The following is a 26,764-nucleotide window of genomic DNA, read 5'->3' on the forward strand; positions in this document are numbered from 1 at the left end:
TTCTAGGCATAAAGTGAAGAATTCTAGTCCTTTACTGCCTTCTACAACTGCTCTAGCCCGCTGAACCACCTCAGTTTTAGGATATGTCAGTCGCTGAAGGCTTCCACCAGACTGTCTGGAGGCCGGGGCGCCCGGAGCAGGCGGTGGGCACGCCACATGGCAGGGTACATTCCGCAGGCCTAAGACAGACACCCACCACCCATGCAGGGCTGGGGTGACCTCTGGGTGTAAGCACGACCCCAGAGAGTTTCGCGTTAGGATGTGTATCTTCAAGAAGTACTGGTGTGAACCATGTGAACCAAGCAAAGGTGCTTGGATTCGTGCTGCAGGCGGGCAGGGCTGCTGCTGCGCCAGCACCTTCTCTGCAGCGAGGCGGGCATGGCTCCCTGGGGCTGGCAGGCAGCACTACACCTGCTGCTTCAGGCCGCGCCGGGAACTCGGCCATCTCCTGGCCATCTCCTGCTCGTTTTATGGCACCTCTTATGTGGCCCCACAGGCAAACGGCAACAAGCGACAGCAGAGAGCATTCACCAGAAGCCATCGCGTGCTTTTCACAGGGACGGGGTTCGGCACACCGGGGATCAAAGCAACCGGCCTCGTCACTCGCTTCAGCCCTGTAACGCGAGGAGTCTGAACGTGGCCAACAGCGGCGTTTAACGCGCCTGGCAGCCAGAGCCCCGCGGCCCCCGTAAGAGGCACACAGATGCACAGCGCACTCAGGGCGGGCTGCGGCCGAGGCCACCGGGCACCCGCGGGGCGCAGGCGGAACTCCGCGACCCCCTGGCCCCGGGCCCGCCGGGCCTGGCCTGCCGCTGCCGGCCGCCGCACAGGGGCGGGCCCGCCGTGCAAGGGCCTGCTGGGAGGCGGCCCCAGCGCGCATGCGCCCCGCCGCCCCCCGCCCCGCTTTGGTCTGTGGTGCCCCCCGAGGGCGGCGGCCAGCGAGGGCGGAGCGGTGGCGCGGGGTGGCTGGCGGGCGTGTGGCGGGGCCGGGCCGCGCCGCTCCCTTCCCCCCGCGGCGCGCTGCACTGCGCAGGCGGCGGCGATGGCGGCCGGGGACGGCGGCGACGAGGTGCGGGTGCTGCAGAACCTCCGAGGGAAGATCTGTAAGTGCGGCGCAGCGGGCCGCGGTGGGGGCTGGGCCGAACTGGGCGACCGGGCCGGGTCCGCCGCGCTCAGGTGCCCGCTCCTGTCCCGGCTCCGCGGCACGGGCCGCCGCCGCTCCCTTTCCTTCCCCGGGGCGGGCGGGCGCTGGCGCGGCGGCCGCTGAGGCGGAGCGGCGGGGCTGAGGCGGCAGCAGCAGCTTCTCACGGCGGTGCCCCGCGGGCCGGGCCGGCAGAGCCCCGTGGGGGCGCGGGCCGCGCTGCGGCGGCGCCGGGAAGGGGCTTTGTGGCGGGCGCGGGCAGCACGTGTTGGCGGGGCCGGGGGCTGCGCGGGGCCGCCGGGCAGCGGCCGTTGCTCCGAGGGTTTCCTTGAGTCAGCGGGCGAGCAGAAATGCGTGTGTGTCCCGTTCCCCCCCCCGGCCCTCGGGCATCGCAGTCTGTTTGTCAGGCAGCAATTGCGAAATTATTGGTGTGCAGGAAGTCGGTGGTAGAGGGCCGTTCTGGAAACGGTCATTAATGTTCTGTTTCTTTGTGTGTAGCGTGTGTGCGAGTGAGGGGGAGGCAGGGAGTGAGGCCGGTGACTTTATTTTGGTCGTTAGGAAGTGCTGACTAAAAATACCTCTGTATTCGGTAACGTGGGAAACCAGAGGATGAGCTGGGGAGGAGGGGCCGGGAAGGAAGGCAGAGTGCGGTGGGGCTCGGGAGGGCTTCAAAGCGAGTGGGAGAAACAGGATGCGCGGCGGCTTCCTGGAGGGGTATCAAAACACATTCATACAATTCAGATGCAACCCGTTTATTTCCTTTCTCACGCAGTTGATCGGCTTCTTTGAGAATGGAGGGAGAGAAGTTGAGTTGCACGTGGTGGCGGGATGGAGAAACGGTTGTGAAAATCTTTTGAGGGCTTAGGTTTGGTGGAGGGATGGAGTCGTGTTTACTTAAATATGATCATGCAGCGTAGACCTGGATACGTCTTGAGTAAATAGAAGACTAGGTCACCAAAATAGGAAACTGCATGAAGTGTAGCTGGAGGTACTGTCGCTCCAGTGTGTTAGCGATAGTGATTGCCTGTTGGGTAGACGAGGCTGAACACGCACTTACGTTGTTAGCAATTATCACAGGAATAACACGTCAGCTTGTCTTTAAAAAAGAATACCGTTAGTTTTAGAGCTAAGACATTAGTTACTGAAGCTGACTTATTGACACCATTCTGCTTCCTCTACTTTGTTCATAAGGTTTTTCTCAACACTGGACAACCACAGCATTCAAGGAGTTTTATGGTTTTTAATACTTGAACCTGACAAATGTTTTCCATTAGGCATTAAATAAAAAAATCAAAATGTCTTGAGACTTATGTTGAAACTAGTTTTATCGTCCTATTTAGATGTTCTGGATTGAGCCTGCAGTTGTATCCTATCTTTGAATGTTCAATTACTTGGCAAAAGTGATAGTAAGCTGATGACTATGACCTGCTTCCTAGGGAATACATAAAAAGCTGATTGTCAAAGGTGGACCTGTAAGAACTGTAGGAGACCATTTGGAAAATTAGTGGAAGTAATAGCTGTAATAAAGGATGTGTCTTGAAACCTGCTTGTTTCTTCAAATAAAACAGGGGTGTAAAACAAACAAACAAAACCACTGTGTAAAACAAACAAAACCAAAACAAACAAAAAACCCCAGGTATGAGTTACATGCGCTGTGGGAGTTAGCGAACCCTCTAATCCCTAGATGCTCTTTTGGCTTCTTTGCACAGCAAATATTGTTTTATTTTTGCTTGCTAGTATGTTACTGATGGGTTTTCGGGGAAACCCCTCTGAAGGAACAATAATAAACAAATGTAATAATGTAATTCCTCTTGATCTGGAGGGATTAGCAGTAGCAGACCTCATTTTGGAAAGTTCATGTTCTGTAACAAGGCCTTGTATTCCACGCCTAAGAAACACGTTACATTTCTTCTGTGCCTAAGCTTTGTTGGCATTTAAACTACTACAAGACTTGACACTGACTCATTTTGTGTTGCGTGAGGGAGCATGGTAGTTGTAATGAGGTAATGTCAGTTCTGTGTCATTCTTCATGTCTAGAAAACACCATCTGCACTGTTAGTTGTATTGTTTTACAATACACAAGTAGATGGTAAAATCTAAAGTTAGTGATGTTATACAAATCATCACGACAGACTTAGAATTGAGGCACATACTTAAAGGTGGCTTAAGTAACTATTACATACTAGCAGTGAAAAAACAGAGTAGGACCACATTTGCAGTTCCTGGTATTCTCTGTTTTGTTAGTATACCAACGTTTTCAGTTTCCTGCCTCCGGTTTTCAAGTTAAGAGGCAAGATGAACTGGTCTTACCAGTTCAAGACCCTGTAATGGTGTTTGAAAATGTGGTATTACACTTCAGCAGGTTTCCATCAGAAATCCGCTGAATATCTTTTAAGCTTTGTGACAACTCTTTTATATTGGTGGCTCTTTCATGTGTCATAGTGATGACAAAAGCACTTTACAAAGGTGCATGGATATCATGTCATTTTAGGCATATCATAGCGTAGTGTTTTAAGCTGTATAACTAGCTTCTGTTTTCATTTTATGACATATAGTAGTACCTTTTTAGGTCATAAGTGATTTTAGTTGCTTTGATTTTGGTGTGTTTACTGAAATCTGTCTTAGTGGAGCACTTGGAAAATGTCTCTGTCGTCTCCCAGAGCTTATTTGACAAAATTCAGGATGCATTATTTTTCAAACTTCTTGCACTTAGTTGTTAACACTGTGTGGTTGTCTTGGATTCTGCTGCACTCCTGGAGTGTATTTAATTGTTGCTATATAATATGTTTAGTTCTATGAAGCGCATACTTTGCAGTTGTGTGCATAAGCGTCTTCTAAAAATTTCTTTGTTCCAGGTCCCTGTCAGAGGATGTATGCTAATTGCACACTTTAACTAGACAGAGGATGGTGTGAATAGCATTTATCTATCCCACCTCCTGCTTTTGCTTAGTTTCTGATGCACTGTTAACAGTGAACGAGCTGTAACTTGATGTTTGCAGGTAGTGTCTAAATTTAACAAATGATGTGCAGGCAAGGGAGTTTGACAGAACTTTTGAATTCGGTAGGTTGCTCCATTGCTCATAACATTAATGTGAAGAGTGAATTTTTAAGTGTTGTACACCTGATTTCCTGTTGCTTTGAGTCTTTATTAGCATTGCAGCTTTTCGCTTTTGTTTAGGTTTGAGCTAATCATACTTTGAAGTGAGGTTTTACTAGGTATTTATATAGAGATCCTAAATAATATTTTCTAAATATTTTAAAATTCAAAGTGTTTTTTTTTTAAAAAAACAAAATAGTATTACTTCTTGCTGTTTTCCCAAAGTAGCTAAGTGGCAATAAAGTCAGTTAATTTAAAAGTCAAGTAACTAATAGCAATTGTGAACTTTCATCTTTTCAAGATAAAAAGGCTGATGTTTATTATTTTAGTGATGCATTTCATGGCTTCCGTATTGAATTAGGCTACAAAAATGTGTCTTGTGAAAATAATTTCTGGTTCATGTTAGTCCATTGACTAAAACTGGTATATTCATATGGTCAATACAAAATAAAAAAGTGTGTTATTGCTGCTGTTTAATCACATGCACGCTTCACCATTTGAACTGCAAGTTTAAGTATTGTACTGTGTAGTTTTAATGACAGCCTCTGTGAAGAGGCTTGAAAGGCAGTTCCCCAGTTAAATCTAGAATTGGTTTAATTTCTCTCTTCTCCCCAGAATGATTTTTCTTGATGTTTCTGACTAACCATTCGTGCTACCTACACTTTCTCAACAAATCCTTGGAGGACACTGGTGTACATTTCTTCAGTATGCTTCTGTGACTTCTTAAGTTTTTTCCTATGCGTCCTTTGAACAGTGAAAGATGTGCAGTCTTCAGAACTCAGAGCTGCGCACTTGATGAATGCACTTAAAATCTTAACATTGAAGCAGATACCCGGTGGTGTTGTTCATACCTGAGTTTTATGTAATCGTTATAGCCTTCGGTTTTTGAGGAAAAAAGTAAGACTTAATGGAATCAATCAAAGACTTGTGCTCTCACTGCCCTACCCCACCACACACACCACCCCTCCCCCTTAAAGAAAATAAGCTTCTTGGAGGAGCTGGACCACTATATGGCCAAAAAATCTCCCACAATCACACATATAAAGAGGTGTTTGAAAAGATGTGAAATCTCACGCTCTGTACTTCACCTGACAAGTACTCCGAGGTTATTTTTAACTCGGAACTGAGAATCATCCCCCTTGCCTCCAAAAAACCCTCAATATACTTGCCTGTGCCTTAAAGCTAAACTTGGGCTACAAAATAAAGGTTATCTCACTCAAAATTTCTATTTCTTACATTCCCTTGGATAGAAAGTTAGTATTTAATGAAAGGCTGCAGTACAGTAGACATAACAGTTGTGAATTACGTAGAAATACTTAAATTTTACTTTTAAGAAAACATGAAATTATAATAAATGTAACTTCTTTTAAAAGTCCACTGTACGTTACATTTACAGTGCTGATTAAGTATTTTTTATGCAAAAATAGCATGGTGAAGCTAGAGTATTAACAAAAAAAATCTTATCAGGTCAATTGACACAAAGTTCATGCTTATTAATTACAAAATATGGTATCAGAAGCTCTGGATATTGCTAGCCTCATGAATTTATTTTAGTATTTTCTTTCATATGTTTTAATAAAATAGTTGCTTTTTTCTTTAAGGTTCAGTCATTGATGTTTTCCTTAGTTGTTCTTAAGGATGATTTTGAGTTTAGTCTCTTTTTGGAGTCTAGTGGCATTAAAAACTGGTTCTGTTCATGTCTCTCAATCAGTCAACATTAACTGTGGTGTTTAAAAATAATATGTGTACTTCCTCCTCTCCCACACCCAAGTTGATGAAAAGCTCATTGATGCTTCTGAGAGCACAAGCTGTAACTGCGGAAGTTAGTTAAGTGTCTGTTCACGCTTTCTATCAGTATACATATCCCTGACTTGGAAAACATCACACACGAAGTTCAGTCTCTGTTAAAATGGCATGTTTGCTGCTCAGATACAGTTGTGGTAGCCTTTCCAATGCTGGGCCTGAATTCTTTTAACTTCCAAGACTGTTATAGTCTATTTAACGCACGCACACACACACACACACAAAAGTGCAGGGAGAGAAAAAAAAAAAATTCTGATTTTAAGTCTTTAACAGTATAGACCATAAAGGTTACTCCACCGTGCTTCATATCTGCAGTTTTAAAAAATAAATATATGTATGACACTTCAAATCTGATTTCAAGCTGTGGTCTTCGCAAGTGGAGGTGATATGTTATTCAGACGTGATAAATAATTAAAACTCAATACTTTCATGTAGTTTTCATCCTATTACTTTTTAAAATTTTTTATATGAAGTCTAGATAATGTTGATTCCACATTTTATTGGGAGAGGTATTTCTGGTAGCAGGTGAGGATGAAGGCTGCTGTAAAAGGTCCTGGGTAAGACCTAATGCAGAATACAATTCTGGTTGCCTGTGTTGAAGATAATTAAATTGGAACAGGGACAGAAGCTACTTGCTGATTCAGAGCCTCTCACACTAGAGTAAAGCTTGTCTTGTTTCTTTCAGCAGAATAAAAGGTGAAAAGGGTCTGTTTGTTGTCTTCAAAGACATTCAGAGGGGAAGGAAACATCCAGGAGGAAATAACTGTTAAAGCTAAAGGATAGTGTTGCTATAAATAAATACAGGTCTGTTGCACTCAGGTTTTGGAAGAGTTTTCCAATTTGAGCATTGGGAACTGATTTTAGCTGTAGCTACTTAAAAGTACCCATTTCCAAAAAGGGCTGCCTGATGTCCAGTGTGTGTTACTGCAGTAGCCTAGACAGAATACCCAGCAAATCTTGGTATTCCTGTGGTGTCAATCATCCTGTCTCATCAGAAACTTCCTTTTCTACTTGTTCTTAGCCATGTTGCGTTTAGTCAGTAGGTTTTTTTCCCCTTTCTACTAGACCAGACAGTTAGGAAAAAATGAACAGTACTCACAGCTGAACCTTTGAAAATACATCAGTCAAAATCAGCTGTTCATAGTGGAAAATTAAATAAAGATTTGATGGGTAAGTTCATACTGATCAGTTTCATTTAGCCATAATATTTGTGGAGAAAATACCAAATGAGCTCAACCAGATCGTGTCTTGATCTTATGACCTAATGCTGTATCAACTCAGGCTGTAAGCTGCTCAGATTTAGCAGGCTGCCCAGGGTCAAGCCCGAGGTGAGACCTCTCAAGGGAAAGTGCAGGTGCTGCAGGAAGTGGTGTGGTGAGTCAGGGTGCTGTCCTCTTCCCATCGACTCGCATTCTGGGTGAAGCTGGATGTGGCAATTCCTGTACACTGTTGGATCTTAGGAATTGAAAATGAGTATGTAAATGCATGCAAACTGAATGGAAAAGTAAATTTTGGACGCAGATTAAAATGTAAAATTCTTGTGCCTAATGTTTTGTGGGTTTTTCAACCTTAGTATTTACAGTCATTTTTTTGTTCACAGATGATGCCAAACACTTAGTACCCAACAAAATGAGAGACTTTTTCTGTACCATAAACTTGGACCAAGAAGAAGTTTTTCGTACACAGGTAGTTGAAAAATCTTTAAGGTAAGCTTAATTTTTAAATAGAGATGATAAGCAAGACTGCCTCAGTTCAGAAGAAAAACAAGATATGTATCAATGTGCACGTGCTTTTGCTTGTACCTCTTTAAAATGAGAGCTGGCTTGTGGCAACTGCTCAGAAGCATTACAGCAATGTGTAAATTGTGAGAGTAGTTGAAAGAAGACAACATTGAGTCTTGTGAGTAATACGGTGCTTTTAAAACAGAGCATGCTAAAACATATTTCACTATTACTTTATTCTGTTCCATTGGGCAGCATAACATTCTTTTCCTTGCCAGGTTGTTATCAAGGGAAAGAAATCTGCTTGATGCTTGCTCTCCATGTCATTTTCTACTTCTGACATGCAATTGGTCTGTACTGGTAGAATTCTGCTTTGAGTGTTTTGCAAAACCTGTATCCAGAATGAGAGAACCGGAACTTTTCCATGTGTAAGAGCTTTGTGTGCTGTGGGTTGTCCCCCTGAATAGGCCTCATTCTCTTCTGAAATTCTTGTTTTGGGAACTAGAACCAGTACTCACAGAGAATGGCTTGCAGCCATCCTGGAGTGACACTTAGCTGTAGATTCTGCTACTGTGTCAGAGCATTAAAAACAATCAAAAAAGTCATGATAACATAGCTGCAGGAGTCTTAGGTGCTTTGATGTCTCAAAACTCTTATAGAGTTCACTTGATAACCCATACTGAGGCATCCTTGCAGCTGCATTGTTCAGAATATCAGTGACAGTTTCAGTTAGCTGGAGGAGATGTTAAACATTTCTCTGAAAACTCAGAAAGCTTGTTCAAGCTCCTGAAAGTTTTCTTAAATCTTGTTGTTTCCAGTTTTATTGCTAGTATGTGTTTTTTGAGCTGTCTCTTTAGATGTATCCAGGTGAGGAACAGTATGCTGCTCATATGGCAGATATAAACAGGGAATTTAACTTTCTCAAAACCTTGTTTTAAAGCTCTCTTATGCTTCTGCATGAAAAGCAAATACTGCATACATGCAATCAGGAACAAATATTTTGCCCATACTCCTGATCTGTAACTGCTGTAGTCAGAGCCAGGAATTTTTCAGAATTTAACTGACTGCAGTTGAGATGCATTACCGAAACAGACTCAACTCAGTAATCCTTCAGGGAAGAATATTATGATAAAGCAGAAACTTAAAATTTCCCCTTCAAATAGACAGTAATTTGATGGGTATAAGGGAACGCAGCATATATTTTAAAAGGAAAGATTTTACTGTCTGTTTTTGGACATGTTAATAACTGAAACCCTAAAAGTTCCTACTATGCTTAGAAACAAGACCTGTTACATTTAATCTTTATGCAGACATTATGACTATGTTCTGTTTAAGAATAGTTAAATTTTTATACTTAATTCACCTGATAATAAAAGAAATATTAATTGAATAGTAGAATGTTTGATAAAATGAATTTCCTGAAGTCCATCAACATTTTTTCAAATGGTACTGAAGTTTTACCTGAAACTTGATTAAATGAAAACAATGCCACTAGTACTTTACAGAGAAAAGGAAGAAAAATCGTGCTATAACAAAACTGATATTGGGGTGGGGCGTGTCCTTGAGTAACACAAACCTCCCCTTGAATTGAGAATTTTTCAGGTGATAGGAAATAAATCTTTCTAAGTTGAAAACATTTTATTAGGCGTTAAAAATCAGTGTTCTGAATCACTCTTTGCCCATAGGTGCCTTTATGTCTCCGACTGTATAGGAAACTCTTAATCTTCTGAATTACGGCTGTGTGAAGTCAGATTCACAGCATGAGTAGGATTCCATACAAACTGATGAAATGTAATAAGTCGTCCTCTATTAGCAGCAACCAGAATTGGATGCTTACACTTGATTACTAGTGTGTATGCAGTTACAAATGCTGACACTTGTTCCGGAAACTTAATTATACCATCTTGCTGCTTATTACTGTGTTACACTAGAATACTGTGCTAACCTAGAGGACTGGAAGGGAAGATGAAAGCTCTGATCTCTTGTTAGTCTGGAAGCTTTATAAATTGCTTTCCAGTAAGGTGTAGTACAGTATAATTCTAACATAAATACAACTTCAAATTTAATTGTTTTTTTTTTTTTAAATTATTTGCTTGCTGTTTCTTACAAATGTAATTCACAGTCTGATTTTGTCATTGTATTCTGGGTTGCAAACATACACTAGCTGTAATGTAAATAGTATTTTACATTTACAAGTATCCACTCGTTAAAGGAAGTAATTATCACTAGAATTAAAATGATCTTTGACTACAGTGACTGAAAACTAATGAAGAAATGTATTTCTAAAATGTGGCAATAGATTTGGGCTTCCACTAGCACTGGGACTGTTGTTTGAGTGCAGATGTAAAGCAAATGATTCTCAAAGTTAGTAAAACATGAATTAATGCTGAAGTGAAAGAAGGGTATTTTGACTAATGACTCAGGAAATAGTTCCTGACATGGTGTGGGATTTCTGTGGGTTCTGAAGAAAGAAATTTTTTTTCCCTTGGAAAGTTTAAAGAACATCTATCAGCTTCCTCAAGTATCTATGGTCAAATATGAGGAATTGGGGAAGGGAGGGGTTGTGGCATGTGTATGCTGCATTTTTTTAAATTTAAATGAAGTTTCTTTTTTCAAATAGAACTTTTTTTGAATGTAAGGTTATAGCAAAAAATAATACTTTTGTTGATGTAACTGTTGCTTTTATCAAATGACAGATCTAGGGGCATTGGTCAGTTTCCATCATAGAACTGCCAGTTTAATGTAACAAAGAAGGGAAGAGCAAAGGAGTATGTCACATACTTAAATTACATCTTCTGTATTACTGTAATCCAGTTCTTCCTGTATGGCAGTCTGGTCTTCCCTTGAATTAGCACGATCTTCTAATTTTGTATCCATCACAGTCTTTAAAGTTCTTGCATCAAAGTCACAAATGAAAGTACTAAACTGACTGAATCCTTGAAGAACAGGTTGAGTAAGTTCTCAATTTTAATTATTCCTCTTTGCTATAACATATTATACCCCTTCAGCCAGTTCTGTGTCCACCTAAGAATTTAAGAATTTTGTTAATAATCCTTTGTATTTGCCTTAGATTTTCTCTGTGCCTCATAATTTGCTAAAGAATAAGCATTTATTAATTCATAAGGCAGTGGTGTTAACCTAGGTGAGGAAAAATGTATCAACAGGAATAAAACAGCACCTTCTATTTATGCTCATACTATTGACCTGCTCGCTCTTGCCAAATCTGAGACTTCAGTAATGTTGAGGTCTAAATAATGACTGTTGGTGGCTGATTATTCTTTTGAGGTAGTGGGATATACCTGTGAAGTTTCCTTTCTTTAGCTGTAGGATATGGCTGCCAAATAGGTTTTTGGAAGTCTATGCTAATAGATTCCATCCCAGGCTAATTGTCTGATTATGACTGGATGCATGGAGTACTATAGATTCAGCAAGAACAGGGACTTGACACTTAGTGGCACGCAGTGGTTGATGTATGTTGTAGTCTAGTGCTCCTCTTAAGATGTCCAACTGAAGCTGAGTTAACAGACTTTGCCTCGATACCAGTGCCAGCTTGTTCGCCCACTGTTAGCTCTTTCTGCTGTAATATCTCTTTTGTACTGGTGCAACTATTGTATGTATAGCTGTCACGGGAACCATATCACTGAATTGACCTAAGTTTAAAATAAGCCTGTGTTTCATCTTTTTTTGGTCTGAGTTACTGTGTCAGTCCAATTAAAATGAGCAGCACCTACGGTAGTAAGGACATTTAGGCAGCTTAGGGCTGCATTGCTGCTAAAGGTAGTTCTCATGAATTTATACCTTTAGCAGTGGTGCTGACAAGAAGGACCTAGCCCTCAAAATCAAAGCCAGATTTGTTGGCTTTGAAATTAGGGAAAAAAAAAAAAAATTAAAAAGTGGGGAGCTGAAAACCCACAAGCAAATTTTTCAAATGAGAATTCTTGTATTATTTCTCGGTGTCGTGCAGAGGCTAATACTGATTTGTCTACTTTGAAGCCTGTGGTACAAGGTCTGTGTTTGAACGAAAGGAACATTTTCACTGGTGAAGTTACTCAATGGGTTCCTGCAGTTAAAGCTCTTGTTTTTAAAAATCAATTCTAGAAATTTGGAACACCAGATTTTTCACCTCTGTTCTTTCCCACTTTTTAAGTTAGCCATCAGATCTTTCACTTTTTAGCTTATTTAAAGAGCTATTGATCCTTCAGCATTTGGTGGTTTTTTTGTAATTATTTTGGAGGGAAGAGGGTAGGGGATGACACCCTATTCTTCCTGGTATCTTTTTAGGTAGGTAGTGGTATGAACTGATTGTTCCAAATATAAGCATATTTGTGTTAGTTTGATAAAGTATTGTGACCATAGAGTGTCAGGTACTTAACTGGGATGCACACAGGCACCTCTCAGAAACACCCCCTGCTTTGTTTCTGAGTTTGGTAGTTTGTCTGTAGAAAGAAGTAGAGGCTAGAATCAGTTTCATGAAGCTAAACACTTTTCCCTGGTGATGTTAATACATTGTAATTGAAAGTATTTTAAGTCTTTAAGAATCCAGTAGTTACAAAATAGCATGGAGGTTTTCTTGGTGGATACGCTTGATTTTCAGAATTTACAACTTGCAGCGACACACATAATGCTGTGGTTTTGTTCCGTCTTTTGAAATCCAGCCTTCTGACTACCGGCTATGATTGCATCAGTAAGTACTCATTAAGTTTAATGAAAGTATAAAGTTCCTTGAGTGAAGATACCAACCAACACATTGTGTGAACCATGTCTAACACAGAGGAGCCCGGAGTCTTTTTTTACATGGTGGGCTGTGCCAATGGCGGTTAAGTAGGGTGAACTGTAAACATTATATTGGACTTGATGAGATGGAGAAATGTGGAGGCCATTTCAGTATGTGGGATAATGTGCATATTTGACGTTAACATTTCTCTCACTGTTCTGTTTTATAGTTGCTAATACTTACGGTTTCTTTCTACAGGTCTGAATCTTTGAGCATCAAATTTGACATGGAAGTTAGCTAAACAAATATCAGTTAGTGAAGTAATTAATAAATTGTATTTTAATATAATTTAATCTTGTACTGAATGAAAAAAGAAAACCATAAAACTTGTGTCTCAGGAAGTCATATGGGGTGGTTAGAGAATCAGCTAGGAAAATTTCAAAACAGAAAAATAGAGTTGAAATTGTAGAGGAGACAGCACTTCCTGTGTGTGTACTCTGATATTTTTTTTTCCTTTTTTTGAACATATGCAAGGCATTCTCATGAAGTTTTAACTTGCAGTGTTGTTGTATGTTCCTGTAATGAAATGGTTGTGGATGGCTTTGATGATAGACAAGTGTAATGCTAAAGGCCACGACCTGGGACTGCAGTAAAAATGTAGTATTTCAATGTTTGTCTTACATAAAAATTACATAAAGCATTTTTCTGTCTTAACTGTCAGTCTTTCTTTTCAGCCCTTATTTTGGGGAAGAGTTTTACTTTGAGATTCCCAGAACATTCCAGTGGCTGTCCTTCTACATTTATGATAAAAGTGTGTTACAAAAAGATCTGCGTATAGGTAAGTTCTGGGTTACTGTCTACATCTGGCATAACATTTGGTTATTTCCAGTATCCTTCTCTGTAATATTGAGGATACAGTTATTACAGTGATGCGTTTTTCAAAATGCAGTATACAGTGCACTTAAACTAAATGTTCCTTTAAATTCTGAGAAGCAGGATTTTGTTTCCTTGCTTTATTCTATTATACTAAAATGTGTTTATTTTTTAGACTAATAGGACATTTTATAGTCTTATAATTATAATCTTCGTACATTTTTTTAATTTCTGTTTGATTTTTCTCTGCTTCTGTTCTACTGGAATATTTGAATAATTGTTACTACCTGTAGGTCTGTCAAGAATTTTGTGGAATAATTCCACAGTAACTGCAACGGTGGAATAATTCTTGACAGTATAGATTACATTTTTGTCTCGGTGCAACCTGTTACTTGTAAAGCATTTTGTAGCAATTTATGTAGCTTAGGTGAAAAATTACAGGAAGTGGATTTCCCGTGCACCCCCCCCCACCCCCCATTAATAATGGCTCTATTGTAGCTGCTACTTGGATATAGTTGTTGTAAAGCTCTAACAGTCAGCCTGCTGTGGAAGAAGCCTTCACATGACTAGAATTGAGGAAGGAAATAATTTGCACCAGGATGCCAGATAATTTGGTATAACAGCAACTTTCCAAACAGCAGTGAGACGAGTAAAAGGCACCTACCTTCAGTTCCCTATTTAAACCTTCTTCAACACCATCACTGTTCTCTCAAATCTTTATTATGTTATTTCCAACCACAAGTGTGTTCTTTATTTTACCTAATCTTGTTTTTAGGATATCCAAGTTAACACATTGTCATTAACTTAATTTGGCTTTATATGAACTATTTTTCTGCTTTACTCATGCTTAATGTGCTTTGTTTCCATAAGCTTTTCATATAGCATCATAAAAGTTTAAACAAAAATCAAACTTCAAATCTATTTAAATATTTGTCCTATTCAGATGAAAGTTATATTTATGCTTATTTCTCCCTGCCCCCTCCCCCAGGAAAGGTGTCAATCAAAAAAGAAGATTTATGCAACTACACAGGAAAAGAGAACTGGTTTATGCTTCAACCTGTCGATTCTAATTCAGAGGTTCAGGTAACTATTAAATAGCAAATTTGCATTTTTAAATTAAATATAGATAAGTGTGTGTAATAGTAGAAGTTTACACTGAACTGTAGCAGATGGAGGTTAGCGTTGTCTAAGTCTTGTGAGACAGCTGAGTCTTTCAGCTTGATTAGAGAATAATGCATATTCTATGCCTCTAAACTAGCTGTATTGTTTCTGATGATACTTAAAACTAGCAGAAGACTTAAAGCAACTGTTACAGAAATACCTTAACGGTGGTTTAGTGTCTAAAATCTTTGCAAGGGGAGCTATGTACTTGAGAGGTGAACGATTTAGGAAACTACTGAATAATTTTTATTTTTTTGAGTCGGTTTTGGTATATCTGAGAGAACTGATTATATGGCATGAAATGGTTCAAGTCTCCAAAACTAGAGGTACTTGTGCTGTGCTCATTTATCTTATTTTGAAATACTTTCTGCATTCAGTATCAAAGAACTTGCACTTCAGAGTTGTATTTTGGACTGTGGTTCAAGTTCTTCTGACAGGATTGTTATAGTAATACATAAAGATGAGGTGGCTGTAGAAGTTCTAGCAAATCTTTTTTTGGTTTGAGAAAAAACAGAACAGTCTTCTTGAGAATCTCTTAGCCTTGTTACTGTGATAAACAATTTATTAGGTTTTAATAGTTTTTTTCAGATTTGCCTGAGGGCAAAATTCTTGGACTTGGCAGTGTTTGTGTTTTTCTAGTAACCTGGAAATCCCTCTGGGTAGGGAGAATCCTGTATATTTTTACAAGAGGTGAATGTGCACAGAATTCCCAAAAAAAGTCACAGTATGTTCCAGGATTAATCATCTATGAGCTGTAAGTTTAGCCTGCAGCTGTTGGTTATATAGGAGGACCTGTGGTTGCTTTACATGAAGACAGATTTTCAAAACATCTGAATACCACTTTCTCTGTACCTGTTGGAAATTGGTCCTCATTCAGTTAGGATGGAATATAATAGAATAGTTCAGTTGCAAAGGACCCACAGATCATCTCTAGTCTATCTGCAAGTTGTCTCATTCTTCTGATTCTTTCATCTAATCACTCTAAATATTCTGGAAAGTCCTTTCCAGATAGAAACTGAAATGCAGTTTCTGCTTTGACTTAAATACTGTCATGCTTGCTACATATTTTTTTTCTCCGTCATAAAAATGTATTGAATAAAAGATTAATTTTTGTCATGATACTACCCGAGTAAGTATGAAAACTCAATTAAAATGTTCCATTAATAGCATTAAACAATTCCTTACATATTGGTAATGAACCCTTACTGATACTTTTCCATGGCTGGGACATCTATAAAACACTCTGTTGCATGATGCTTCTTTTAAAGGATGACCTTTTCTGCTAAGGTGTGTGCTCCTCATGTTAATCTTTGCTTGAGTTAGGGCGTTTGGGTAGGTTTCTCCTCTGTCCTGTGTCCTTTTTCCATGAAACTTGCAGAGCAGAACTGAGACCAGTTCCCCTCTGCCAGATTTGGCTGTAATCTTGTTGGTTTGGATGTGGCATACCATACTGAAATGTATTCCTAGGAGATTCCAAAGGTTCTTGTTGGGACATGGCTGAAAATAGCAGGCTTTCACATGGTATATGTGCAGAAAAAGTGCACAAAGGTTTATAAAGCTGGGTAATGGTTTTTTGGGGAAAAAATTGCTCTCGGATATGCTCTTCTGTGTGACACTGTACATGTGGTTGACATTTTTTTTCCTCTAGTTCCCTCAGTGTGAGTGGTTTCTAGAACTTACAATGGATACAAGGCAATAAAATGGCTTAGAAGTATTTTGCAATCCTTGGCTATATGTGGGACATGTTGCAGTTTGCATGGTTGGGGTTTTTTCGAGGTGGATTTTTTTTTTTTCTTAAATCTTCATTTGTTTCAAGAAAATGGTAGTTTCTTTGTACTAGTCATCTATTTTTCATACAGGCTAACTTTGGTATAATGAGCAACCTGTATATCCAGGTACATTAGCGGTGGAGGTGCATATTGTGTATTGTGGTATACAGCTTGTAGATGTACAAAATCCATACAAAGTCATAAGTGCTTTGGCACTAACTGTCATTGTCTTTACTAATAAGCATTTTTTTCTTTACAATTCATCAGTTCTTATAGCCTGTAGGGGAAATTCTCAGCTCTACCTTTGTAGGACAAATTAAAGTATTACTGGAAGACATTTGAGTTCATCAGTAAATTTGGTAGTTCCTAGAGGGCCTTAAAAGTCCATTAAATGTAACATTTTTGTCTTTTGTGGAATTACCAAGAATTATACTTGCCAGTTCCTACAAACCAAAACTGAACTGGGGCAGTGGGGAAATAAACAGAAAAGTCATTTTTTTAAAACCACCTTACTTTAATAAATTTAGGACTTCTCTAGGGTCACAATCCACTGCTCATACAGAAGCTGTAGACCAGTCATTTTTGGTTCTGATTCTATGGCTCTCTACAAACAGGTAACCTGAAGTGGAGGTGATTAAAAGTTAGGCAGAGTAAAAGCAGCATGTGCTTGAGTTAATGTGAATGAAAGAAGGGTGATGGATATTTTCTTTCAAGTGTATATGGGAGGAGAGTGGCCTCTCCCCAGCCACTGACAGTGTGTTTAAAAAAAACAAAACAAACAAACAACAAAACAACAACAACCAAAAAAACCAAACCAAACCCCAAAACTTTGGTTTTTGGAAAGCATTTGCTTTATGTTTAGATCTTAGCTGGGTTTTTTGTTTTGCTGCTGGTTACAATATTATGAATGGATAATAATTTTGTTTCTTAAAACTTTTCCCTTTCTCCTGTAGTTCTTGAAAAGCGTACAGGAATGTGGGAATACTAAGCAAATATATATGAAGTAGCATTTGAAGAGTTGAGTGGAACAGACCATGTTTAACTGCAGCTGGTGCGAGCTTGTTACATTTATGTAGAAAAATCTTCACATTTTCTAGAATACAGATAGCCTCAGCATGCTAGTAAAATTGTTAGGATTGCTTGCCTCCCCCCTTTTTCTTTCTTCTTAAATCTTCACTTACGTGGTTTGAAACAAGGTCATAATTGTTAAATGTGTCCTTGATCTTTGTTATTTGTAGCAAGAAACATTTTGTAGTGTCCTGATCTATGCTTGTGAAATACATTGATAAAGTCAAAAACTTTTACACACAAGGTTTTTGACAGTAACTTTAACACTCACTGTTCCCTTCCTTAAAATTGATAGGATTTATCATTGAAATAATGTACTCCTAATAGATTTTCCAGATATTCATGTAGAGTGTACAAATTCAGAAAAAAATGGAGATGGAGCCTCAAGCCACCTTGTAGATTCTTAGTGGCTCAGATCTCCAACCCTAGGAAAGAAGAAAGGTCTAGGTAAAGTAAACCTCACAGCATTATTGGAATTGAATGCATATACCATGGAACTGTTGGCCATCCCATAGTGATATGAGCTCAGTCTGGTAGGCAGTAAGACGTAGTACGCTTCAGAAATATGATGCATGTTTGCTCTAATGTAGAATGGGAAAGCTGGAAAAAAGCTGATGGATGCTGATAGAACCTGTATCTGTTATGTAGAGACTTTCTTTGTAGTAAGCACGCAATTAACAATTCAGGTGGTGGGAATATTTTGTAAATTTGGGGAGTATTGCAGAGTTTTACTTTCCATATGCTGCAAGGACTTCAGTTTACCAAAGATGGTTCTGAGTGGATAACCTGGGTTATTTTGGTGTTTTGGTTAAAGTTCTCTAACTTTGGCTTAGGTTTTTTTTCCTTCTACTTAGATGTTAACATAGTGTGTATTGCATAAAGATGATTCTTACAAATCCAATAGTTCAGTTGCAACATTTGTTGCAATGAGTTAGGGGAAGTGGAAGGAAGAGGGCAGAGTTCAAGAGAAATACTTTAATCTAGAGTTTCTGATGTTGGGAGAGGAGCTGGAAAATAGCTGTTAGCATTTCTAGCTCTGTTTAAACCCCACCACCACCCTCAATACCTTCCTCAAGTGTAGGCTATGCTTCAGATGAAAGAATACTCGAATTTAAAGGAGAGAAGTTTTTATGAAGAAAACTGTCAAAAGTAACTTTGTGGTACAATTAGTAGTGTGATTCTGGTGAGCACAGTATATGAGCACCTGTTGGCATAAGTATTTATAAGACAGTTGCAAGCCCAGTTTCCACTTAAGAGCTTTACTAAACTAGAAAACTTGCATTTATTATAAGTACTTGTAACATTTCATTGTGTAGAAAAGATTAAAATATTGGAGCTGTGAGTTATACAGTGTTAAAATGCAGACCAGTTCTTAAAAACAAAACTAACTAAATTGTTTCTGTAGTTCAGAAGTTTAGGTTGGCGATTTGGATGCTCTTGTTTTGGCTCCTCTGTTACTATGTGAATCTTCACCATGTGATCAACCGCTCCATCTTCCTCTATTCAGTTACCTGAAAATTGTTAATCCATTTGTAAATTGGTTAAAATGGTACCTACCTGCCTTTGAACAAACCTGAGATCTACAGATGAAAAGTCTGTTCATATGAAGTGTGTTGCTTGCTTATTCTATAAGAATGGCTGATTTCTCTTCATGTTTTGAACTAAAACCAATCTCTAAAACCGCATTTAAAACCTGGTTGCACATAATGTCAAAAGCTCTGATATAGATCTGTGGATCAGCCACTTCAGGCAACCATTGCACTGCTCTCAACAAACAAAACAACAAAAATGTACCCAAAACTCTCCATACATGCCAGGGAAGTACTTTCTTAGAGTCATGTTACTGTAGCCATCATGATGCTGAGTTTTGAACAAACTACATCTACAGATACTTCCCAGGAGCAGTAGATTTGTTGTTTTACTCCTACTGATCAGTGTTGAACACATGATGTATGTTTGGTTTTGGGATTTTTTTTTAAAGCAAAAGGAAGATGTTTAGGCCATTCACAAGATCTGCCTCCTACAACTAGTTAAGTGAGCTATTACAAATAGATATTACTAAGATGGTTGTTTCATTTGTCACTCAAAAACTGCCTTGTAAGGCTCTGGGCTTGCTTCTCAGTATTCTGTTTTTATCCTGTAAATCTATTTATGTAATTGAGTTTCTCTGCTTGACAAATATTTTCTTAATGTACCTGCGTTTCAATCCATGTGGTAAGTTAGCAAAACACTTGGCAGGCATCCCGAAGTAGTTACATTTAAAACTTCCTTATAGAAGAACTTCATTTCTCCTCCCATGTGACGTACAGAGAGAGAAACACAGCCCTTGCCCCAGGGGATTTACAATAAAAACATTTCAGTTTTATGTCAAAACATAAGTGCTGTAGAAATGTGTGCAAGGTCAGCTAAGGGTTTAACTTCCATTTTAGTATTGTACAGCAAAACTGCAGTTCAGATTGCAGCTTGCTTTCTTTGCCACACTTAAAAATTCTCTTCCAGGTCCCTTCCCAAAGAATCATAACTGTGGACAAACCAGTGTCATCTGATGTTCCATTTTTCAAATGGACAGATTCCAAGAATACTAAGAACGTGGTTTAGAGGCAAGACACTGTCAGTGCGTGGATATCTTAGAGGCGAAAGCCAGCATGAATAGTCAGGCATTGAAAGGAGTAGCAGTGTTGTTTAGGCACTAGATGTTTGGAGTGAGGTGGTTGTACCAAATTTTGGTCCTCCCAAGAAAGTTGCATGTCATGGTTTGGAGCTTCTGGAGCCTTTTATTGTGAGAGTTAAGTAGGTTGGCTCTTGCTGAGTTCTGAAGTTAATCCACACTTTGCCATCATTTATGGATTTTTTTTCTTAACACATCTTACCATGTCAGAAAAAGACAAGGAGGAAGCCCGGTTTGGCAGATATTGCCACCTTTTCAGGTTGTGTTTACTGTTCCAACAGTATACGGGCAGACACTCGTGAGGTAGTTGGAAGCTGTACTGGGATGCATAATATATTGCTAAGTCATCTTCAGTGTGGTGTGATGGACAGGATTTCACAGTGGGATATTAAATGTTGCTGGTTAGGCTACTGCATACTATTCTACTTCTCTAAATATGCCAAACTGCCTTCAGAGTCCCAGGTAATTTTAGAACTTTCTCCTGAAATGCTCATAAATTCATTGTCTGTTTCTTCAAGGTTTTGTCCCATGCTTAGGACAAAAATGCTGAGAGGGACTTTTGCTCTTGGTACTTCCTCATTCTGAAAAGAATATTTTTTATGTGTGTGTTAAATCTGTGGAGACTTAACCAATTCATGTGCTGTCTGCAGTTGAGGATCATGGTTCTCTCTTAACATTTTTTCTGGAAGTTCAAATGCATTCATCCTACTGTAATTGCAAGATACGTGCTTTAGATATTTGGTTGAAGTGGATATATTGGAATTACCTTAAATAGCTTCTAATTTTAAACTATATTGTTGTTCTAATTGCTACTTCTAAAGTAAAGGCTTTTAAAAATGTTTTTTTCTCTTTTTTTTTTTCTTTTTTCCAGGGAAAAGTTCACCTTGAATTAAAACTGAACGAACTGATAACAGATAATGGGTCTGTGTGCCAGCAACTAGTAGTACAGTAAGAAATTACATTAATCCTTGAATCCTTGAATACTTAGTTGTTTGTTAGACCATTAAGTAATTTGTCTCTCAATACGAAATGTCTGCACATCCTGGTACCAATAATATTTTTTGGTTTTATATGACTTTCCTTGGGGCCTGCCTTGCTGAGGGTATGGCTTGGGGAACTCTGCAGAAGTTTTTCACAACTGCTTATCTCTGCTCCCAAAGCAGTCACTTTTATTAGGACTCAGCATGGCTATCTGGTATCATTAGTTCAGTGTCTTGTAATTCCATTTGAGTTGGGTCTGGTGAGGAACCTAGGAAAGCTCACTGCAGCCTGACAGCCACAAACTTGCAGTACTGCTGAGACTGACAGAATTGAGTTGCTGGTGGGTGTTGGAAATGGTGTGAAACTTTTTCAGTAATAATATTTTGGTTTGGTATATGAAAATCCACTTCTAGTTTTGCTTCAGAATTACTTTCTCATGGTTAACCATGATAAGGACTGTTTATAGAAAAACAAAGTTCAGGGGTTGCTGTTCTGAAGCAGCATAACTGCCACATTTCAGTAAAACTTCTTAGCAGCAACTTAATGAATTTTTATTACCGAGACAGTTTTGACTCCAAAGTATAAAGACATTACAGTATGTCAAATAGCCTCATAGAAAGAGTAAGTGTTTACTATATGTTAATTAAAACCCAACAAATTTCACCAATGTTAAAGAAAAAGCACAGCATGAGGCATGTTGGAAGATACTAACCAGTTTGTACCGTTGTGTTGTTGCTCTTAGAGCTGTGTTTAATAATATCCCTATGTGATGGCTTTGGGAGTCTGAGCGTACAGGTTACATGCATTAGTCACAGAAGACCAAAGTTCAATATGTATTGGTAGTTATGTTTCTTTTTATTCCTTACTAAGCAATGCATTTAAGGCCAGAAATTGAGAAGAAGCTAATGCAAAAAGAGATACACAAAAATGTTTTGACTCTCTCAAAAAGTTTGTCTGATAAGGACATACTAGAAGATATGGGTCTTCCTAGAAACTAATCCTATCCTTTGGAAGAAGCCCAACAGCCTTTCATGTTACCTGTCTCTGGGAGACTGTTTGCTTTCATTGAAGAGACCAGTAGAAACCAGTGACTTACAGAGACTCACTCAGTGAGATTGATGGCATTCTCTTGTGACTTCTTTACATTCTCAACATGAGTAAGTTTCAGGAGAACAAGCCAGCCTTACTGCAGTTTTTTAATTGTAGTGCTTCAGAAAGAAGTAAAGATTTTTCTGCGCTTGTCTCTTAATGGGTTATGGGATAGGAAACGTGAAGAAAAGGGTACAGACAAGGGGGTTATAAAGACTAAGAGAAAATTAAGATTAAAACCTCAAAGGGTAGTAAGTCTTTGTTTTGCTTTTCAGCATTGTTCATGAACATATTTGAGTGAGGGTTTTTTGTGCTGTTTGGGTTGATTTTTAACTTCTCTGAGAATTTAGCATGAAAGAATGGGTTGTATTGTGAAACTGAGGGGAGGAAATGGTGTGTGGTCTTCCGTTTGTCTTGGCGACTTCATGTTCAGCTCAGCCTCAGGGAGGAGGGGGAGACCATTACAATCTGTCGATTTTGCTAATGTGATTTTCATTATGAAGTTTATAATACATTCTTAGTCGGCTATCTAACCACGGTGAGTAGTTTAGTTGGAACAAGACCTGGTAAAATAATCTCTTTGCTTTTTTGTTACTTGATATGAAAAGGGAAGCTAGTTCTGTGATAGAACTAAGCCAGTGAAACCGGTAATGGTTTAGTGGCTATTGTAGGTTGATAGTTCAGGTAAGATAGGAAAACTTGCTGTACATCAATGTATATTTATAACTTAAAGATAATTCTGAATGTGTTGCTGTTGGTATAGTGGATGGCAGCTTGGTTAATTGGGGGTCTGGCTGCTCTTACTTTTCCATTCCTCCTGCAGTGCAAGGCAGAACTAGAATAGCTTTTTCCCTGTGGACTATTCACCGCCAAAAGCTGGCTGGAACTTTATGACTTTGTTTTTTATTTCCACCTTAACTTTCTGATACATGTCATTTTTTAAAATACTTTATATATCCATGCACTTTAGTGTGAGTTAATTTTTTTTTATTTTTAAAACGTGTTCGGATTTTTCATATGATGAAGAAAGGTTGCTTTAGAAAGTTAACTGTTGCAGATGGCAGTTTTGAGTAGGAAGTGGTTTACTCACTGTGCGCTCTCTTAGGATCTCTGTGACGGAGATAAATGATCAAAAGGAAGCCAGGGTTCTCGCGTGGTTGCTGTACTTACCCACTCACTGACATGTGGGCGAGCTTTGTGTGTTAAACACTGCCGTATTACATCAATGCTTTGGTCTTCATCTGAGATTATGAAATGCACTGGAGTTCCTTAAACTAAAAATGTTTAGTAGTATTTTATCACACATGCTGATAGACCTATATTAATTGGTTAAATATATTTCTGGATGTACATGTGAGTATAAGAACTGGGAAATCTCACTGGATAATTACAGAAATGGATGTAAGGGCATTTTTGAGACCCCTTTGATCTTAAATCATGAGGAACTTATAGAAAATTTATGTGAGGTCCTTTAATAGAAAATGTAAACTCTTTGAAAGTCTTTTTTTGTAAATTTCTAAGGACGATTAGCAAGTGATGCACTTACTGCTGTGTTTTATCAGTCGCCAGGCCCTGAGCAGTCATCGTATTATTAGTAACTCCTCTAACAAAGCTGAAAAATAGGAAGTAGCAGAGCTGTGATTGAGTAAAAAAAGACAAAGAGTGGGCATATATGTACATTTCTGTCCCTGCCTCTTGAACCAAAACTGAAAGTGCTGGCTAAAGGAAAAAAGTGTGGAAAAATTAATTCTTAAAATACAGGCTACGATAACGAGCTGTAGTTTGCTTCATGCCCAAATTAATGGTGTCTCAAAGTAACGAGACAGGGAAGCTTCTAAACTTTTGCCAGTTAAATTTTTTGTAGAGTAAGAGAATTCTAGATCCTTGTGTTGCATTCTGTGCATAAGTTCTACAAAGATGAAAAATAATAGCTATAATGTCCACAACACAAGATTAAAAATAATGTTAGGCACACAACAGCAAGTAGTTCAAGGGCTGTGATTCTGAGCATTATCTGGAGTCCCCCGTTACCTTTTTGTTTGTGGCTGAACCAAAGCAATAGGATTAGACTTGACTAGGGGATGGATTCATATTATTTTGGTTTTGTAGACATGGTTGTAGAAGCATTTTTTTTGCTAGTCTTCTAAATAGGTTTTATGATGAGGATTGATTTGAAAACTGAAGGCAAATCCAATAGGAAGCAATTTTTGTAAGTTAAGGGTTGGGACGATAGAGAGCTGATGATGGTGTTAGCCTCTTACAGCTGATGTGGGAGAGAGGAAGGCGTCATTTCTCATGCGGGTACACATAGTAAAACCAACTTTTCCAAACAAGAAGTTGTTGGGAAAAGAACACAGGATTTTTTTTAATTATTTTTTTTTTTAGAAGGAGAAGTGTTGTTGCATGTGACAACAGGACAGTCAGTTGTTGTATAATGAAACCAGGAGTGTTTCTTTTTGTCCTCTATTCCCCTGCTCGTCCCCTTCTGGATTTGTTTTTAATAATTTTTATTTATTTCAATGTTATTAGGGCTGTGTTCCCCAAGTTTATGCAAGGGAAGTGAGCTTGGTGAAGGATAAATAGTAATATATTGCAAACTTTGTATCAGCAAAGCTTTGGACAACAGTAAAAAAAAAAAACAACAAAAAAAACCCCCAAAAACCCCAAACCAACCCTCACTTTTTAAAAACTGGAGGTTTCCTTCTTTTGCTCAAGTCAACAAAACATGGTCATGTACAAGATACACCACAACTGACTGATCTGGTGTTATTTGATGGGGGGGGGGGTGGTGGGGGGGGGTGGTGGCTAATTGTCTTAAGGTGGGACTTTCTGAAGCCAGCTAGGGCTTTCAGTTTTTATAGAGTTGTAAAAACATGATACTAAATTTTTTTTTTCCCTGGAGAAAGTAAAATTAAGGCTTGTAATTGCTTCTCTTATATCAATGAAGCCCTTACACCTTTTTTGAAATACAAGCGTAAAGTTAAGCTTCCTTTGGTGAAGGGCTATCTTGGAGATCACTTACAGTGGGCTAAGCCCTGATTTTTGCATTAATTAGAAACGTGCTGTTACATTTCATGCAGATATGCTCACAGACCATTTCTGAATTAAAATTTTGTTTTGTCTTCAGTACTAGCTGTTTCCTGTTCTGAAATGAACATGTGTGAATGAGGAGGGGAAAAAGATAATGCAATAGATTAACTGCTGACTCAATGTGGGCTCTTTTTTTTTGTTTGTTTTTGTTTTTTTTTTTAAAAAAACCCACAATGGCATGTATAATAGCACATTTCAAAAATACATGGTTGCAGTTCTTTTTTCTGGGAGTCTGTAAAAACAAGTTTGCGTGACCGTTGTTTGCATGTTTGCTGCTGATGAAACAGATACTTGAATGGTTTCTTGCCAAATTAGGCTACTGGGTGGTAGTACTTGCCTTCTCTGTATTTAACATGACTTCATCTCTGAAGTAAACACTTTTACGTATTTAGAATGTGAATACTTGAAAGTACAGAAGTGGCTTATTACAGCTAGATTTTGCTTTTTTCCCCTCTTTTCTATATAAATTATACACTGTACTGTCTTAGATTGACCTGACAGTTTGTTACTGTCCTGTTGATACTTTATCTGCTTGTATGAAGTAGTTCCAAAGAACGTAATTTTTATGAAGTGTACCAATCCTGATGGCTGCGGCTGTTTATTTAGTTTCTGCACTTGGAGGACATTCAGTTGATTTGAATTGTGGCGGTAGAGTCCCTCAGTCATTGAGGGGGTTTATTGTGGGCTATATCTTTTTAAGGATTTATTCCCATCTTATTAACTGAATATGTGCCAGTTGTATCTGAAAGGCTCATATTTCCTGTGTGAAACTCCTCTTGCAGAACAAACTACAGATGTGAAACAAGAGTTAATGTAAACTGAAAGATCTCTTACACTGTACATCTACTGCTTAGACTTTATGTAAAGATGTAGTAGTTTAAAATGTGAAATAAAAGGCTTTTAAGTTCCCGCCAGCTTCAAACTCTATTTATTTATGCCTTTTTAATGAAAATTACTCGTGCTAGCCTAGAGAGGTGAAACCAGATGTCAAAGTTGAAATGTTTACCATATGGTGGAAATCTATTTTGACAACCCAAATTAATATGAATATATGCTTAGTGTTGTTTTCTGGGTTTTTTGACTGGTCAAAGTGTTGGTGGCCAGTGTTTGTTTTTTCCTGTTGTAGAAGGTTGCAGTCCTAGCACTTTGCCTGATCCTTAGGGAAAGGGAAGTATTCCTGTGAGACTTGCTAGCAGGTAAACTTGTTGGGGTTGTGCTTTTCCACTTCCGTGAAGTCAACTCTAATGGAGCCAATTCAAACATCTTCAAAAAATTTTGAATGTGTTTACTAGAGACTATTTGTTTAGTACCTTAAAACTGCCTGCAGTAATTCAGTCTTGGGTATTCAGTCCCTGGGGAGTAACAATCCAGTTTGATAGCACTGAGTTGATTTAATGGCTTCCTGCCCTTAATGGCTACTTGCCTTGCATGGCCTTTGGAGCTTGTGAGGTGATCTGCCTGACTAGGCTAGTGCAGGTTGCCAAACTGACTGAAAACTGGCTCAAAACCTAAATAGTTTTCTGTAAGGTTACAAATAGAATCACCATAGGTGATAGATGCAAGGCAGGAGCGTAAGAGGAGGAGGAGGA

General features: G+C 38.9%; 1 protein-coding gene across 3 annotated transcripts in view; it reads left to right on the forward strand.

Moving 5' to 3' along the window:
- Window positions 1–970: 970 nt before the first annotated feature.
- RASA2 (RAS p21 protein activator 2) overlaps window positions 971–26,764 on the forward strand; it is a 51,262-nt gene continuing 25,468 nt past the window's right edge. For all 3 annotated transcript variants that reach the window (XM_037406839.1, XM_037406837.1, XM_037406838.1), the window contains exons 1-5: window positions 971–1,103; window positions 7,642–7,747; window positions 13,211–13,314; window positions 14,338–14,432; window positions 20,887–20,963. In XM_037406839.1, the coding sequence (XP_037262736.1) occupies window positions 1,043–1,103; window positions 7,642–7,747; window positions 13,211–13,314; window positions 14,338–14,432; window positions 20,887–20,963 (443 nt within the window). In that variant the 5' untranslated portion in view covers window positions 971–1,042. The remainder of the gene's footprint in view (window positions 1,104–7,641; window positions 7,748–13,210; window positions 13,315–14,337; window positions 14,433–20,886; window positions 20,964–26,764) is intronic.

This window comes from Falco rusticolus, chromosome 13 (assembly GCF_015220075.1).
Source record: "Falco rusticolus isolate bFalRus1 chromosome 13, bFalRus1.pri, whole genome shotgun sequence".
In the NCBI taxonomy this organism is placed as follows: domain Eukaryota; kingdom Metazoa; phylum Chordata; class Aves; order Falconiformes; family Falconidae; genus Falco; species Falco rusticolus.